Source organism: Salmo salar, chromosome 15, assembly GCF_965601325.2.
Source record: "Salmo salar chromosome 15, fSalSal1, whole genome shotgun sequence".
In the NCBI taxonomy this organism is placed as follows: Eukaryota; Metazoa; Chordata; class Actinopteri; order Salmoniformes; family Salmonidae; genus Salmo; species Salmo salar.
The window spans coordinates 98886731-98901662 of NC_138305.1; the positions used below are offsets into that span (position 1 = coordinate 98886731).

At 42.8% G+C, this 14932-nt stretch overlaps 1 protein-coding gene across 1 annotated transcript; it reads right to left on the reverse strand.

The window, feature by feature from the left end:
• Positions 1 to 90: 90 nt before the first annotated feature.
• LOC106572682 (zinc finger protein Eos) lies at positions 91 to 11949 on the reverse strand. The gene is made up of 8 exons (XM_045696316.2): positions 11793 to 11949; positions 11578 to 11632; positions 10968 to 11069; positions 10383 to 10676; positions 9960 to 10127; positions 3433 to 3591; positions 3086 to 3208; positions 91 to 2961 (listed from the first exon to the last, which is right to left on the reverse strand). The coding sequence occupies exons 1-8, from the start codon at positions 11793 to 11795 to the stop codon at positions 2009 to 2011; spliced, it is 1857 nt and encodes a 618-aa protein (XP_045552272.1). The 5' UTR covers positions 11796 to 11949; the 3' UTR covers positions 91 to 2008.
• Positions 11950 to 14932: the final 2983 nt, after the last annotated feature.

A 14932-nucleotide genomic window follows, 5' to 3' on the forward strand; every position in this document is an offset into this window, starting at 1 on the left:
GCATTCTTCCTATACAGTCATTCTTTTTTTTAAAGCATTACATTGTAATTTATCAGTGCAATCTCAGGAGGAAAAATAGATGAACATATCAAGAATATTTCAAGGACAGCTTTTTATTTTTGTAACATTGCAAAAATCTGAAACTTTCTGTCCAAATATTATGTGGAAATGCTAATCCATGCTTTTGTCATTTGTAGATTAGATTACTGCAATGCTCTACTCTCCGGCTACCCGGATAAAGCACTAAATAAACTTAGTGCTAAACACGGCTGCTAGAATCTTGACTAGAACCCCCAAAAATGTATCATATTACTCCAGTGCTAGCCTCCCTACACTGGCTTCCTGTTAAGGCAAGGGCTGATTTGAAGGTTTTACTGCTAACCTACAAAACATTACATGGGCTTGCTCCTACCCATCTTTCCGATTTGGTCCTGCCTTACATACCTACACGTACGCTACGGTCACAACACGCAGGCCTCCTAATTGTCCCTAGAATTTCTAAGTAAACAGCTGGAGGCAGGGCTTTCTCCTAGAGAGCTCAATGGAATGTTCTGCCTACCCATGTGAGAGACGCAGACTTGGTCTCAACCTTTAGGTCTTTATTTAAGACTCATCTCTTCAGTGGGTCCTATGATTGAGTGTAGTCTGGCCCAGGAGTGTGAAGGTGAACGAAAAGGCACTGGAGCGACGAACCGCCCTTGCTGTCTCTGCCTGGCCGGTTCCCCTCTCTCCACTGGGATTCTCTGCCTCAAACCCTGTTACGGGGGCTGAGTCACTGGCTTACTGGTGCTCTTCCATGCCGTCCCTGACGTGATCTTCCTGTCTGGGTTGGCGCCCCCTAGGGTTCGTGCCGTGGGGGAGATCTTTGTGGGCTATACTCAGCCTTGTCTCAGGGTAGTAAGTTGGTGGTTTGAAAATATACCTCTAATGGTCTGGGGGCTGTGCTTTGGCAAAGTGGGTGGGGTTGAACATCTTGGCAATGTACTGTTATAATCTCCACCCGGCACAGCCAGAAGAGGACTGGCCACCCCTCAGAACCTGGTTCCTCTCTAGGTTTCTTCCTAGGTTCCTGCCTTTCTAGGGAGTTTTTCCTAGCCACCGTGCTTCTACATCTGCATTGCTTGCTGTTTGGGGTTTTAGGCTGGGTTTGTGTACAGCACTTTGAGATATCAGCTGATGTAAGAAGGGCTTTATCAATACATTTGATTGATTGATTGATTGAATACCCTCCAAAGCTAAAAGTAGTTTTCACGTCACACTATTATCACATTCAAACCAATAATCTAGAAGTGCAATCCTCCATTAGATGTAGCAGCCTCGTCTACCTGACCACCTCAGTCGAGCCCTATCCATCACTGGACATGGGTCAACAGTCTGATCTGCACCAGTATTATAAGGCCCCTATTAGCTTTCTTAATCTCCATGGTTAAAATCTGTAACCATCCACAGTGAAGGATCCACATCACCTAAGGCAGGATATTTCATGTTCATAATGTCCTTTACACATGATCACGTACTCCGTCATTACATTAACAGTTGTAAATGTAAACAATATGCCTTCTCTCAGTCACAGCAAGATCATCCAGGGTTACTTCTATGTAACAGTTAAGGCAATGGGTGTCTGTCTGTGTGTAATCTGGTGCAGAACAAGCAGCCCATGTCACCTCAAAGAAGCAGACACCCCTGCCTTTCCCTCGCCCCACCCATCCCCTTCACCCACAGTCAGTCTCAATTCACTCCCACTCCCTTGTAATGTGAAAGCAATACAGTGAAATCTCCACCACTACACTGATTATACCTATCCAGACCCTTCAGATGTGTAAACATTGAAGGGGAAGGGCTAAGGGGTAGGGCAGTTGGGACCGGCTCTCCCCCTTCACTCCCGTCCTCAGCCCACCTGGTGCTCCCGTCCTCAGCCCACCTGGTGCTCCCGTCCTCAGCCCACCTGGTGCTCCCGTCCTCAGCCCACCTGGTGCACCCGTCCTCAGCCCACCTGGTGCTCCCGTCCTCAGCCCACCTGGTGCTCCCCGCGGATGATGTGCGAGGTGAACTGGTAGCGGTTGCAGCTGCAGTGGCCACAGACGTTGCACTGGAAAGGCTGGTGGAATCCGTGGCAGCCCATGTGGATGGTGAACATCACGTGGTCCAGGAAGAACATGCGACAGTGCTCACAGCGGAATGACCGCACCGCTCGCCCCTCCCCGTCCACCACCTGTACCTGTATAGAAGCTTCCCCGGAGATGGATGGTGACCCTGGACCAGGGCTCCCTGATCCCTTCACAGTGGTGGGGATGGTGGTGTCGGTGTACCCTCTCTCCCTTTCTATATCTGGGTCTTGGGCGTGTCTGGGATTGGGGTTTGGACGGCGGTCACGACGGCTGCTGGGCAGGGCTGGGGCTATGTACTGTAGGTTAGGAAGGAGGTGGTAGTTGTTGGAGTTGCTGGTTAGAGCTGTAACAACGGTGCTCTGCTGCTCATCTGCTGTGCTCTCTGTGTCGAACTTGTCTTTGAAATCATGGCAGCCATTGCTGGGGCCATTGCTGTAGCCATTGCTGACCGTGGGGCTCTGACCTGAGGGTATGTCATTGTGTCCCTTGCCTGCTTCCCATCCAGCGAGCTCCACAAACCTGGCTGCTACCCCACCTCCACGCCCACCTACGGCTCCATTGACCTGGGGACCCAGAGGAATCGGGTGGCTGTAAACAGAGCTGATGACTGGGCTGGGGTCAGATAGGCAGGCAGAGTAGGGCAGGGCCAGCTGAGGGGGCTCAGACCCAGGGTCCTCATCACCTCCATACCTGTGGAGATACCTGCCCCCCATCCCCACTAACCCTGCAGCACCAGCCTCTCCCTTAAGGTGAGAGTTGGGTGCAGAGTGCAGGTCCCCATCCTTTTCCTTTTCAGGACCAGGGGACAGTTCAGAAGTTATATCAGGCTCGTTGAGCCTCATGTGCTTTTCTCCTGTAAAGAAAAGGGCACATCAGTGTTGACAACCTCAGATTCATAAGACTCTCATCATGTTATAACCCTGTTGAGTTTCAATACCTTCAGGAACATGGACATATATAAACAGGAGAAAACTCACCCAGAAACTTCTGTGGAGTGGACCTCTTGCGTTTGGTGATGGTGTTCACCAGTCTGTCTATAAAGGACAGTTTCTCAGTGGACGGCTGGAGGACAGCCTCTGGCTCAGACATCGGCTCCATGCCTGGGGACAAAACACAACAGACTCTGTTCAAATACACATTGACATCATAATGCAAAAACAGATGTGTTTTCTGGTTCATAGTGACTTTGTCCAGTGAGCTCAGACTGAACTAACACAACATGGAAGAGCAAAGTGTATTTCTGTAATCTTGTGTTGGTGTGGATGATGACAGTCAATGTGTGTTACCCTGTATATTTAACATTAAGAGTCTGTGTGTATGTTACCCTGTGCAGTGTGTTCAGTGCTGAGTGCTGGCTGATGGTTCTGTAGACACTTTAGGTAGTTGTGGCAGCGTTCAAGGTGTTCCTCCAGGGTGATCTGTTGCTTGTAGCTACGACCACAGTAACTGCACTTGTAAGGTTTACCCACTGTCAGAGAGGGCACTGCAGCCCAGAAACACAGCAATTCATGGGTCAGTCAATGGGTCACCAATGCTTCTCTTTTGGTCTGTTTTGGTAAAATGAGATCTACAAAATATGACCAGACTATTGATATTGTGTCCTAGGAAAGTTAGTTGTTTCTGAAAGTAAGTAAAATAAAAAGTTACATGTACCGTAATTTCCGGACTATAAGCCGCAACTTTTTTCCCACGCTTTGAACCTCGCGGCTTAAACAATGATGCGGCTAATATATGGATTTTTCCCGCTTTCAATTTTTTTTTAAAGGAGATGACTTCAGTGGTTTCAGTGCACAGGAGGAGGAAGATAGTGACCAATGACTTTCTTGGTAGGCTACTGTTTACTGCAAATTATTTATTTTTTGTTACAAGCCGTGTTTCATTAAAGCTTATTTATTTTTGTTACAAGCCGTGTTTCGTTAAAGCCTATTTATTTTTGTTACAAGCCGTGTTTCATTAAAGCCTATTTATTTTTGTTACAAGCCGTGTTTCATTAAAGCCTATTTATTTTTGTTACAAGCCGTGTTTCGTTAAAGCCTATTTATTTTTGTTACAAGCCGTGTTTCATTAAAGCCTATTTATTTTTGTTACAAGCCGTGTTTCGTTAAAGCCTGTGTAAAGTTCATTTGTTTCAATGTACCGGTAGGCACCTGCGGCTTATTTATGTTCAAAATAATAAAAAACAAATTAATTCAGTGGGTGCGGCTTATATTCAGGTGCTTAATAGTCTGGAAATTACGGTAGTTTTGCATAATTTAAGTTTTATTACATCCTTTAATACTTGTTCATGACCTAGAAATGTTAGCCTACCATATGGAAAAGAAGCATGAAAATACAATATGAATCTTGTATGGCAGAAGTAGATTTTTTGCACAAAAAATTGGTAAGAATCTGGTAACATACAAATACAAGGTTTGTATGTATATTCTATGTCAATATTGAAATGGTGTATGTTTGGCCTTGTAGGAAAGTGGCCACTTTCCTACATGGATATTGTATGACATATGAGACAAAATATGACTTATATAAGTCATCTATGAATTTTATAACAAAAGTATATTGTTTTTATACACTGAGTATACCAAACATTAGGAACACCTTCCTAACATTAAGTTGCGCCTCCCCTCAATTCAACAGGGCATGGACTCTACAAGGTGTTGACCAATGCTTCCCACAGTTGTATCAAATTGGCTGGATGTTTACATTTTCATTTGACATTTTAGTCATTTAGCAGACGCTCTTATCCAGAGCGACTTACAGTAGTGAATACATACATTTCATTTTCATTTCATGCATTTTTTTTTTTTTTGTACTGGCCCCCTGTGGGAATCAAACCCACAACCCTGGCATTGCACACACCATGCTCTACCAACTGAGCCACAGGGAAGGCTGTGGATGTCCTTTGGGTGGTAGACCATTCTTGATACACATGGGAAACTGTTGAGCGGAAAACCCAGCAGCGTTGCAGTTCTTGACACAAATCGGTACTACCATACCCCGTTCAAAGGCTCTTAAATCTTTTGTCTTGCCCATTCACCCTCTGAATGGCACACATACACAATTCATGTCTCAATTGTCTCAAAGCTTAAAAAGCCTTCTTTAACCTGTCTCCTCCCCTTCATCTACACTGATTGAAGTGGATTTAACAAGCACCACCAATAAGGGATCATAGCTTTCACCTGGTCAGTCTGTCATAGAAAGAGCAGCTGTTCTTTTGTATAGTCAGTGTACATTTTCAGGTATGAGTTTCCATGGTTAAGGCTGGGCAGCACCTCCTACTGGACATTTGATTAATCTACAGCTATGCCTTTGTCTCCCATCCAGGGTTTTAACCAAGTCCAGCTTAACTTTAATATTTGTCACTGACTATTACCAATGTTCTATTGTGAGAATGATTATTGAGCGAGCCATTCCAAAGGGTAGGTTTAACAGAGCAAATGAAATGTAACTATACTTTCTAAGTTATGTATCATCAATTATACTATTTATACCTATATTTCCCTCCCCCTTCTCATCCCCCTCCTTCTCCTGCTCCTCCCTCCACCCCTTCCTGTTCCTCCCTTCTCCTCCTCCTCCTCCCCTCCACCTCCTGCTCCTTCCTCCACCCCAGCCTGCTCCTCTCTGCTCCTGCTCCCCCCCATCCTCCACCTCCTCAGAAAGCTTACCTTACATGTCTCTCGTATGTGTTTTATATTTCTGTCTAAAGATTACCCACCCATATAAGTCAGATATTACAACAATCTTCTATTAATGTTGTATGTGTATTTGTTGCCAAGTTCCAGGTAGAAGATAATCATCTTGTTAGATTCTTCGATATCTTTTCCATATGGGACAATGTCTCTCGTATGTTTTTTAAAGATAACTGAACTAAATGACTACCACCCCGTAGCACTCCTGTCATCATGAAGTGCTTTGAGAGACTAGTCAAGGATCATATCACCTCCACCTTACAGGCCACCCTAGACCCATTTCAGTTTGCATACCGCCCCAACAGGTCCACAGACAATGCAATCGCCATCACACTGCACACTGCTCTATCCCATCTGGACAAGAGGAATACCTATGGTGAGGGAAAAAAGTATTTGATCCCCTGCTGATTTTGTACGTTTGCCCACTGACAAAGAAATGATCGGTCTATAATTTTAATAGTAGGTATATTTGAACAGTGAGAGTCCAAATAACAACAAAAAAATCCAGAAAAACGCATGTCAAAAGTGTTATAAATTGATTTGCCTTTTAATGAGGGAAATAAGTATTTGACCCCTCTGCAAAACATGACTTAGTACTTGGTGGCAAAACCCTTGTTGGCAATCACAGAGGTCAGACGTTTCTTGTAGTTGGCCACCAGGTTTGCACACATCTCAGGAGGGATTTTGTCCCACTCCTCTTTGCAGATCTTCTCCAAGTCATTAAGGTTTCGAGGCTGACGTTTGGCAACTCGAACCTTCAGCTCCCTCAACAGATTTTCTATGGGATTAAGGTCTGGAGACTGGCTAGGCCACTCCAGGACCTTAATGTGCTTCTTCTTGAGCCACTCCTTTGTTGCCTTGGCCGTGTGTTTTGGGTCATTGTCATGCTGGAATACCCATCCACGACCCATTTTCAATGCCCTGGCTGAGGGAAGGAGGTTCTCACCCAAGATTTGACGGTACATGGCCCCGTCCATCGTCCCTTTGATGCGGTGAAGTTGTCCTGTCCCCTTAGCAGAAAAATACCCCCAAAGCATAATGTTTCCACCTCCATGTTTGACGGTGGGGATGGTATTCTTGGGGTCATAGGCAGCATTCCTCCTCCTCCAAATACGGCGAGATGAGTTGATGCCAAAGATGCCAAAGAGCTCCATTTTGGAGCACCCAGTTGTCCTCTGAATCATTCAGATGTTCATTGGCAAACTTCAGACGGGCATGTATATGTGCTTTCTTGAGCAGGGGGACCTTGCGGGCGCTGCAGGATTTCAGTCCTTCATGGCGTAGTGTGTTACCAATTGTTTTCTTGGTCCCAGCTGCCTTGAGATCATTGACAAGATCCTCCAGTGTAGTTCTGGGCTGATTCCTCACCGTTCTCATGATCATTGCAACTCCACGAAGTGAGATCTTGCATGGAGCCCCAGGCCGAGGGAGATTGACAGTTCTTTTGTGTTTCTTCCATTTGCGAATAATCGCACCAACTGTTGTCACCTTCTCACCAAGCTGCTAGGCTATGGTCTTGTAGCCCATTCCAGCCTTGTGTAGGTCTACAATCTTGTCCCTGACATCCTTGGAGAGCTCTTTGGTCTTGGCCATGGTGGAGAGTTTGGAATCTGATTGATTGATTGCTTCTGTGGACAGGTGTCTTTTATACAGGTAACAAACTGAGATTAGGAGCACTCCCTTTAAGATTGTGCTCCTAATCTCAGCTCGTTACCTGTATAAAAGACACCTGGGAGCCAGAAATCTTTCTGATTGAGAGGGGGTCAAATACTTATTTCCTTCATTAAAATGCAAATCAATTTATAACATTTTTGACGTGCGTTTTTCTGGATTTTTTGTTGTTGTTATTCTGTCTCTCACTGTTCAAATAAACCTACCATTAAAATTATAGACTGATCATTTCTTTGTCAGTGGGCAAATGTACAAAATCAGCAGGGGATCAAATACTTTTTTCCCTCACTGTATGTAAGAATGCTGTTCATTGACTACAACTCAGCATTCAACACCATAGTACCCTCCAAGCTCATCATCAAGCTGGAGGCCCTGGGTCTCAACCCGCCCTGTGCAATTGGGTCCTGGACTTTCTGACGGGCCACCCCCAGGTGGTGAAGGTAGGAAACAACATCTGCACTTCGCTGACCCTCAACACCCGGGCCCCACAAGGGTGTGTGCTCAGCCCCCTCCTGTACTCCCTGTTCACCCACGACCGTGTGGCCACACACGCCTCCAACTCAATCATCAAGTTTGCAAATGACACAACAATAGTGGACTTGATTACCAACAATGACGAGACAGCCTACAGGGAGGAGGTGAGGGCCCTCGGAGTACGGTGTCAGGAAAACAACCTCTCACTCAAAGTCAACAATACAAAGGAGATGATCGTGGACTTCAGGAAACAGCAGAGGGAGCACCCCCCTATCCACATCGAAGGGACAGCAGTGGAGAAGGTGGAAAGTTAAGTTCCTCGGCGTACACATCATGGACAAACTGAAATGGTCCACCCACACAGACAGTGTGGTGAAGAAGGCGCAAAAGCGCCTCTTCAACTTCAGAAGACTGGGGAAATTTGGCTTGTCACCCAAAACCCTGACAAACCTTCACAGATGCACAATCGAGAGCATCCTGTCAGGCTGTATCACAGCCTGGTACCGCAACTGCACCGCCTTCAACCACAAGGCTCTCCAGAGGGTGGTGCGGTCTGCACAACACATCACCGGGGCAAACAACCTGCCCTCCAGGACACCTACAACACCCGATGTCACAGGAAGGCCAAAAAGATCATCAAAGACAACAACCACCCGAGCCACGGCCTGTTCACACCACTACCATCCAGAGGGCGAGGTCAGTACAGGTGCATCAAAGCTGGGACTGAAAGACTGAAAAACAGCTTGTATCTCAAGGCCATGAGACTGCTAAACAGCAATCACTAACTCAGAGAGGCTGCTGCCTACATTGAGACCCAATCACTGGCCGCTTTAATAAATGGATCACTAGTCACTTTAAACAATGCCTCTTTAAATAATGCCACTTTAATAATGTTTACATATCTTACATTACTCATATGATATGTATATACTGTATTTTATACCATCTATTGCACCTTGCCTATGCCGCTTGGCCATCGCTCATCCATATATTTATAAGTACATATTCTTATTCACCACTTTAGATTTGTGTGTATTAGGTAGTTGTTGTGGAATTGTTAGATTACTTGTTTGATATTACTGCACTGTCGGAACTAGAAGCACAAGCATTTCGCTACACTCGCAATAACATCTGCTAACCATGTGTATGTGACCAATCAGATTTGATTTGATTTATATAATACATGGGACATTTTTGTTATGTGTAAATGTTACCCACCCATATAAGTAATATATTACAAGAATCTTCTATGAATTTTCTCAGTGTATTTGCTGCCGTATGTATTACTAACATGTTCCAGATATAAACTATATAGGAATCTTGTTAAATATATATATATATATATATATATATATATATATATATATATATATATCTTTTCCATATGGGTATGGACTCCCCCTTCTCTGTGAATTCCAGAAATTGTTCTCTGTTCCACACCTTTGACGTTTTAAAACACCCAACTTGCCACCGCAATGTTCCACCTCTACCGAGCAGTCAGAGACTGACGTCATTTCGCCGAAATCTGAGGTTTGCAAGTTTGCTTTTCTTTGAAAATGAAATGATTTGTTCAGAACAGCAGGCCCACCATGCTCTGCCTGTATCTATCAACACCTGTTGAATGCATGTCTTCATTAAATTGAAAAACACCAACAGGACATCCTGTTTTGAATACTTTTAAATGTCATATTTTGCACGTGTGGTAAAGTACATTCCTGTAAAGACAATAGATATTTGTCTATTTCCTCTGAGCCCCACTCTAGAGAGATGAATGGACTTTTATGCAAGAAATATATGATTTTGTTGTTCTAAATCCAATTGGACCCCAAAAAATGATTGAATTGAAGACACTGTGAAAACAGATGACTCGCTATTACAATACATTGTAATTACACAACAGAGTGGGACTGCGGCTGGTAGCGGCTCTATTCCCCATCTGGTCCCACTGAGCCCACTTAGAGCCCAAATGGTCTTACCAGTTTCCTGGCTTGATATTAGAAAGCAGGCTACTGTGTCTTACCAGTGTGGGTGCGGATGTGTCCAGAGAGTGCGTCCCGGCGGCGGCAGGCGTAGTTACAGAAGGGACATTTAAAGGGTTTCTCTCCAGAGTGCAGCTTTATGTGGCGCAGCAGGTTCCCCTTCTGGGTGAAGGAGGCTCCACACTGGGTACACTGGAATGGACGCTCACCTGACAACAACATGGACAGTCTTTTTTTTCAAATCCGACTATCACCTTGGAACAAAGCAGTGGAGCAATATTCAGTCAAAATGTATGGACCATATAAACACCATGTAAAGAAAAGTCAAAGGGTTCATGTTGATGAGGAAGACAAAGACCTCCTATCAGGGTTGGGGTCAATACAGTTTTCAGTTCAGGAAACTTGCCCGTTGTTTTCTAGGGGGATTTTTCAACCTAGTCTGCTGTCTGTTTATCTGGCCTCACCTGTGTGGATGCGCTTGTGCACCATCAGTACATTGGGCCCGATACAGTTCATTCCACACACGTCACATTGGAGCTTCCCATTGGGCAGTCGGATGGGACCAGGGGACGCAGGCTGAGGACTGGCCAGCTCCCCGTAACCACTTCCTGCACTCCCTCGACCCACCCTTCCTCCCAGCTCTCCACTCCCTTCTTCTATTGTGTCCTCTCTGTCATCCCTCTCTCCTTTTCTCCTCTCTGGCTGTAGAGCACCAACAGGCTCATCTTCACTGTCCTCCTCTACCTTAATAGAGTTCACTGGGTAGAGTGAAGACAGGGGAGAGACACTTTGTTCAAAACCTTCATCATAACTTAGCATATGGAACAGTATAGGGAAAGGGATGGGAAATGTATTTTGTTTTATTGCAATTAAGTAAATCTTTATAAATTGAAATAGCAAAATGTATTATATGGAAATAATTCCTCAAGTGAGATAACTGCTGGTGTTCTTTATAACTTTCAGTCAGTTTTGCATGTGATATATTATACAGTACATTCAATAGGTTATATACTGTAGATCACAGATAAAGACTTAAAAAAATGACTGACCACTGAGAGATTGGTTGAGAGAGGACTGTTGAGTTCTCACGGCCGGAACCCTCAGACCTCCACAGAAATCACCACGCTCTGTCGCCGTCTCTCCTCCACTGGCTGTGAAGTGAACACAATGTAATGTTGGAACATTTGATGCCATTTTATGTCATTATACTGGATACACTGCATGTCCTTCAGGACACCTACAACACCAGGTGTTGCAGGAAGGCCAAGAAGATCATCAGTGACCCCAACCACCTGAGCCATGGCCTGTTCTCCCCGTTTCCATCACTCAGACGCAGGCAGTATAGGACCATCATGGCAAAAACTGTCAGTCTGGCCAATAGCTTCTACCCCCAGACCATCAGGCTGCTGAATCGCCACTAGTCATCTACCTGCTCTCTCTGTCCCCATCATTACATTGTTAATATGTATATATTATTATTTATATTATTATCTATTTTTATTATATTGGTCATGTTTTATTTCATTTTGTCCTGCATTGTTGTATCTCGGAGGTCAATCCTTTCACTGTACCCTGCAATTACATCTGCAACCCTGTACATGTGACTATTAAACTCTCTAATCTATCCAGTCTTTAAAATACTTTTAGTTTTCTGCTTACCTGACATATATGAATGTCCATTGCAGTCATCAGCATTCATTCTCTCACCAGCTGCCTGTGGCACAGAGACAAAAACAGACTAGTCAGAGCAAAGATATGGTCCAACACATGAGATATCCTAGCATACAACAATCTTCATCTTATCTTATGTACACCCACCTGTCCTAAAACAAAAAAAATATATGCCATTTTGGATACCATTGTATGATGCTCACCATGTTAAATGTATCCTTTGCAGTAGATTTCTTTTGGTTCAAATATGTCTGAAGCCCAATGTAAAGCTGCAATAAATGCAGTATTAAATTGTTTCACACAAGTCTTTGTATTGTGTGTCTAACTGGTACTTTGCTCTAGTCTATCTAGCTTCACCTATCCTCAGATGCCAGGAAATGCACATATGAGAAGATCAACATTTATAGTCAGTAACTGCTTGAACTGCCCTCCCTCCTACACCTACACATACCCAGGAAATGTGGGGTATATATTTGATCACATTTCTGAGGTTTATCATCATAGTAGGTATACCAATTATAACATTTCATTAGTTTCATATATTTTAAATATTGCATGGATATTCTAATCAGAAACAAAGGTAACATTTTGGTTACTGAGTGAGCCTGACGGGGCCATCGTAAAACCAATCATCCATTAGCAAAAGAGGACATTGGAGCAGTAGACAACAGGGGCATAGCCGCAGGAAGATTTTTTGAGTTTCGGGGGGAGTTGGGGACAGAATCTATAATCACATTTGAGTAGTGGCATACAGTTGAGCAGACACATTTTTAGGATTTCCACAGGCCTTTTATAAATGCATTTCATGCTATTCTATGTCATTTACATGATAGAAGACATTAGTAGAATATTTTTTCATACCACACAAATGACCATATGCAAGTTGGATACAATTGTTTTACTTAATTTTTTTTTCTTTCTCATTTATAATAATTTGTATTATTATTATTGTATATCATTGTTATTATTGTAGGCCTGTTTATTAATCTAAACCAGTTTTTTAAATATGCAAAACATAATTTGTTTAATTCTGTTGAGACATTTTTGTTGGCTAAATTAAGTTAAATCTGTATTTTTAATTGTGTGCTCCGTATTTAGTTTACGTTATAAGTAGGCCTTTTGTAAAATAAATATCATTAGCCTATTGCTATCATTTGTTGGGTTACAGTAGGCACTAGCCTTTTTTGGTAGTTGCTGCAATCTAGCCTGTTCAAAACGTTTGTGAAGGTTTAAACCAGTTTGCAAGTGTTTGGTTTCATTCTGTTGAGCCATTTGCTTTGGCCAAATTAAGTTCCAACTGTAACGTTGTGTTTGCTGTTATACAGTATTATCCTGCTCGTATTTTCGCTATAAACAATGGCTTGACTTACTTTTAATATTACCCTAATAAAGTTTAGAAACTTTTGTGAAGGTTTGGTGTGGTGTGGCTTTTAGCCTACACTGCAGGCCTATGATATGAAGACATTGTGCACCGGCAAACAATATAATGCTTATCTTTCAAAAAATATTTGGATTAAAAAAATGACGAAATAGCCTCCTTCTGTATGCCTATACCTGTATAGCAGATATCTGTATAGCCTATCTGACAAGGATAAAGAAAGGCATGTTGGTGTCGTAGCATGCTGCCGGCATCTCTCTCTGCGGCTAGGCCTAAGCTTCTCTTTGTTTATATTTGTTTTATATTCATATAATACCTATAGGCCTATGAATACAATGCGCTGATGCATTTAGTGCTCAAATCTCTGACAGCTGAACAGTGAGGTGGACAAGTATTGTTTTAGGAAAGTAAAAACCAATAAAACAATAGGCTATAAAGTTTTGCATATGCTACACATCGAAACACAAGGAATAGTGTTTTTGTAATTTGTTATAGGCTGTTTTTAAGGACATGTAAATGTGGCTCATTTGGCCAGAATCCCTAATTTATTAATTTATAGCATGTCAGGTGCCACATTTTACAAAAGGAAACACACACATATATATATATATATATATATGTTAATTTTATAGACTAGTGCAGCCTATACTATATATATATATATATATATACATACATACATACATACATACATACATACATACATACATACATACATACATACATACATACATACATACATACATACATACATACATACATACATACATAGTATTGGCTGCACTAGTCTATAACATTCATTTTCCAGTGACACTGACTCACCCAATGATGAAGATGACATAGGCTACTCACCTGTGATGACCAATGAGCTTGTGCCAATATCTCAAGAACCTACTTTGAAAAACAGTGCTGTTTGCTCAGAATCGGCCTTCCTGACTGTAAGTGCTTTTGATAAAACTTAACCCACAGGTAATTTCTTTAGAATCAAATCAAATTGTATTTGTTACATGCTCCGAATACAACAGGTGTAGACCTTACAGTGAAATGCTTACTTTACAAGCCCTTAACCAAGAAGCTAGACGCTATTGATCCTCTGTATATAAATTATGCTCTCTGGTGTAGTATTTAGAATTTTTTATTTATGTCTGTTCAGACAGGAGTAATACCATTTTGGGGGGAATTATTTTTTATAAAGAAATGTTGGCAAAATTATTTCAATTTAACCCGCAGCACCGCTACTTCCCGCAGCTATGAGCAGGGGCGGTACAGAAGCAACAGGCGCCTGTACCGCCGCTGCGGTGTGCCAATCATCTTCATGGGAGACATTCGTCTCGTTAGATGGGAACTTCCCCATCCGAAAACGACACGTCAAACTAGCAGAATACTGTTTCTTCTGAGCCGTTGCTATGGCACCCACCACCCGACAAATGCCATACATCTAAACTAATCCGAAACACATCCTTGCCAAAATGTCACTTTTCATGTCATACCGTCGTTGTTAGCAAATGCATCACTATCTTCCTTACCTGGTGAAAGACTATTTTGTCGTTTTTAAATGTCAGAATATCTGTTTGTTGATATCTTTGACAACGGCAGCATATCCGGAATCTTCTTTTACCTGGGAATCCCGGTCGTCACTAGTTAACACAGCCACAAAGTCATACATCCTATTTCTACAATATTTCTTCTTAAAATCAGATTTTAAACATAACCGTAACCTCATGGTAACCTTATGCACAACCCCAACCTTAAATTAAGAATAAAAAGCACATTTTTATTTTCATACATTTTTACGATATAGCCTTTGTGGCTGTGTTATCTAGTGGAAACCGGGAATCCCAGACAACTTCCGGGCCCATGCTGGGATACAGTGTTTCCACTAGTTACCACAGCCACAAAGTCAAAAGGGACAATCGTAAAAATTCATAAAAACAAATATGTGCTTTTTGGTCTTGATTTAGGGTT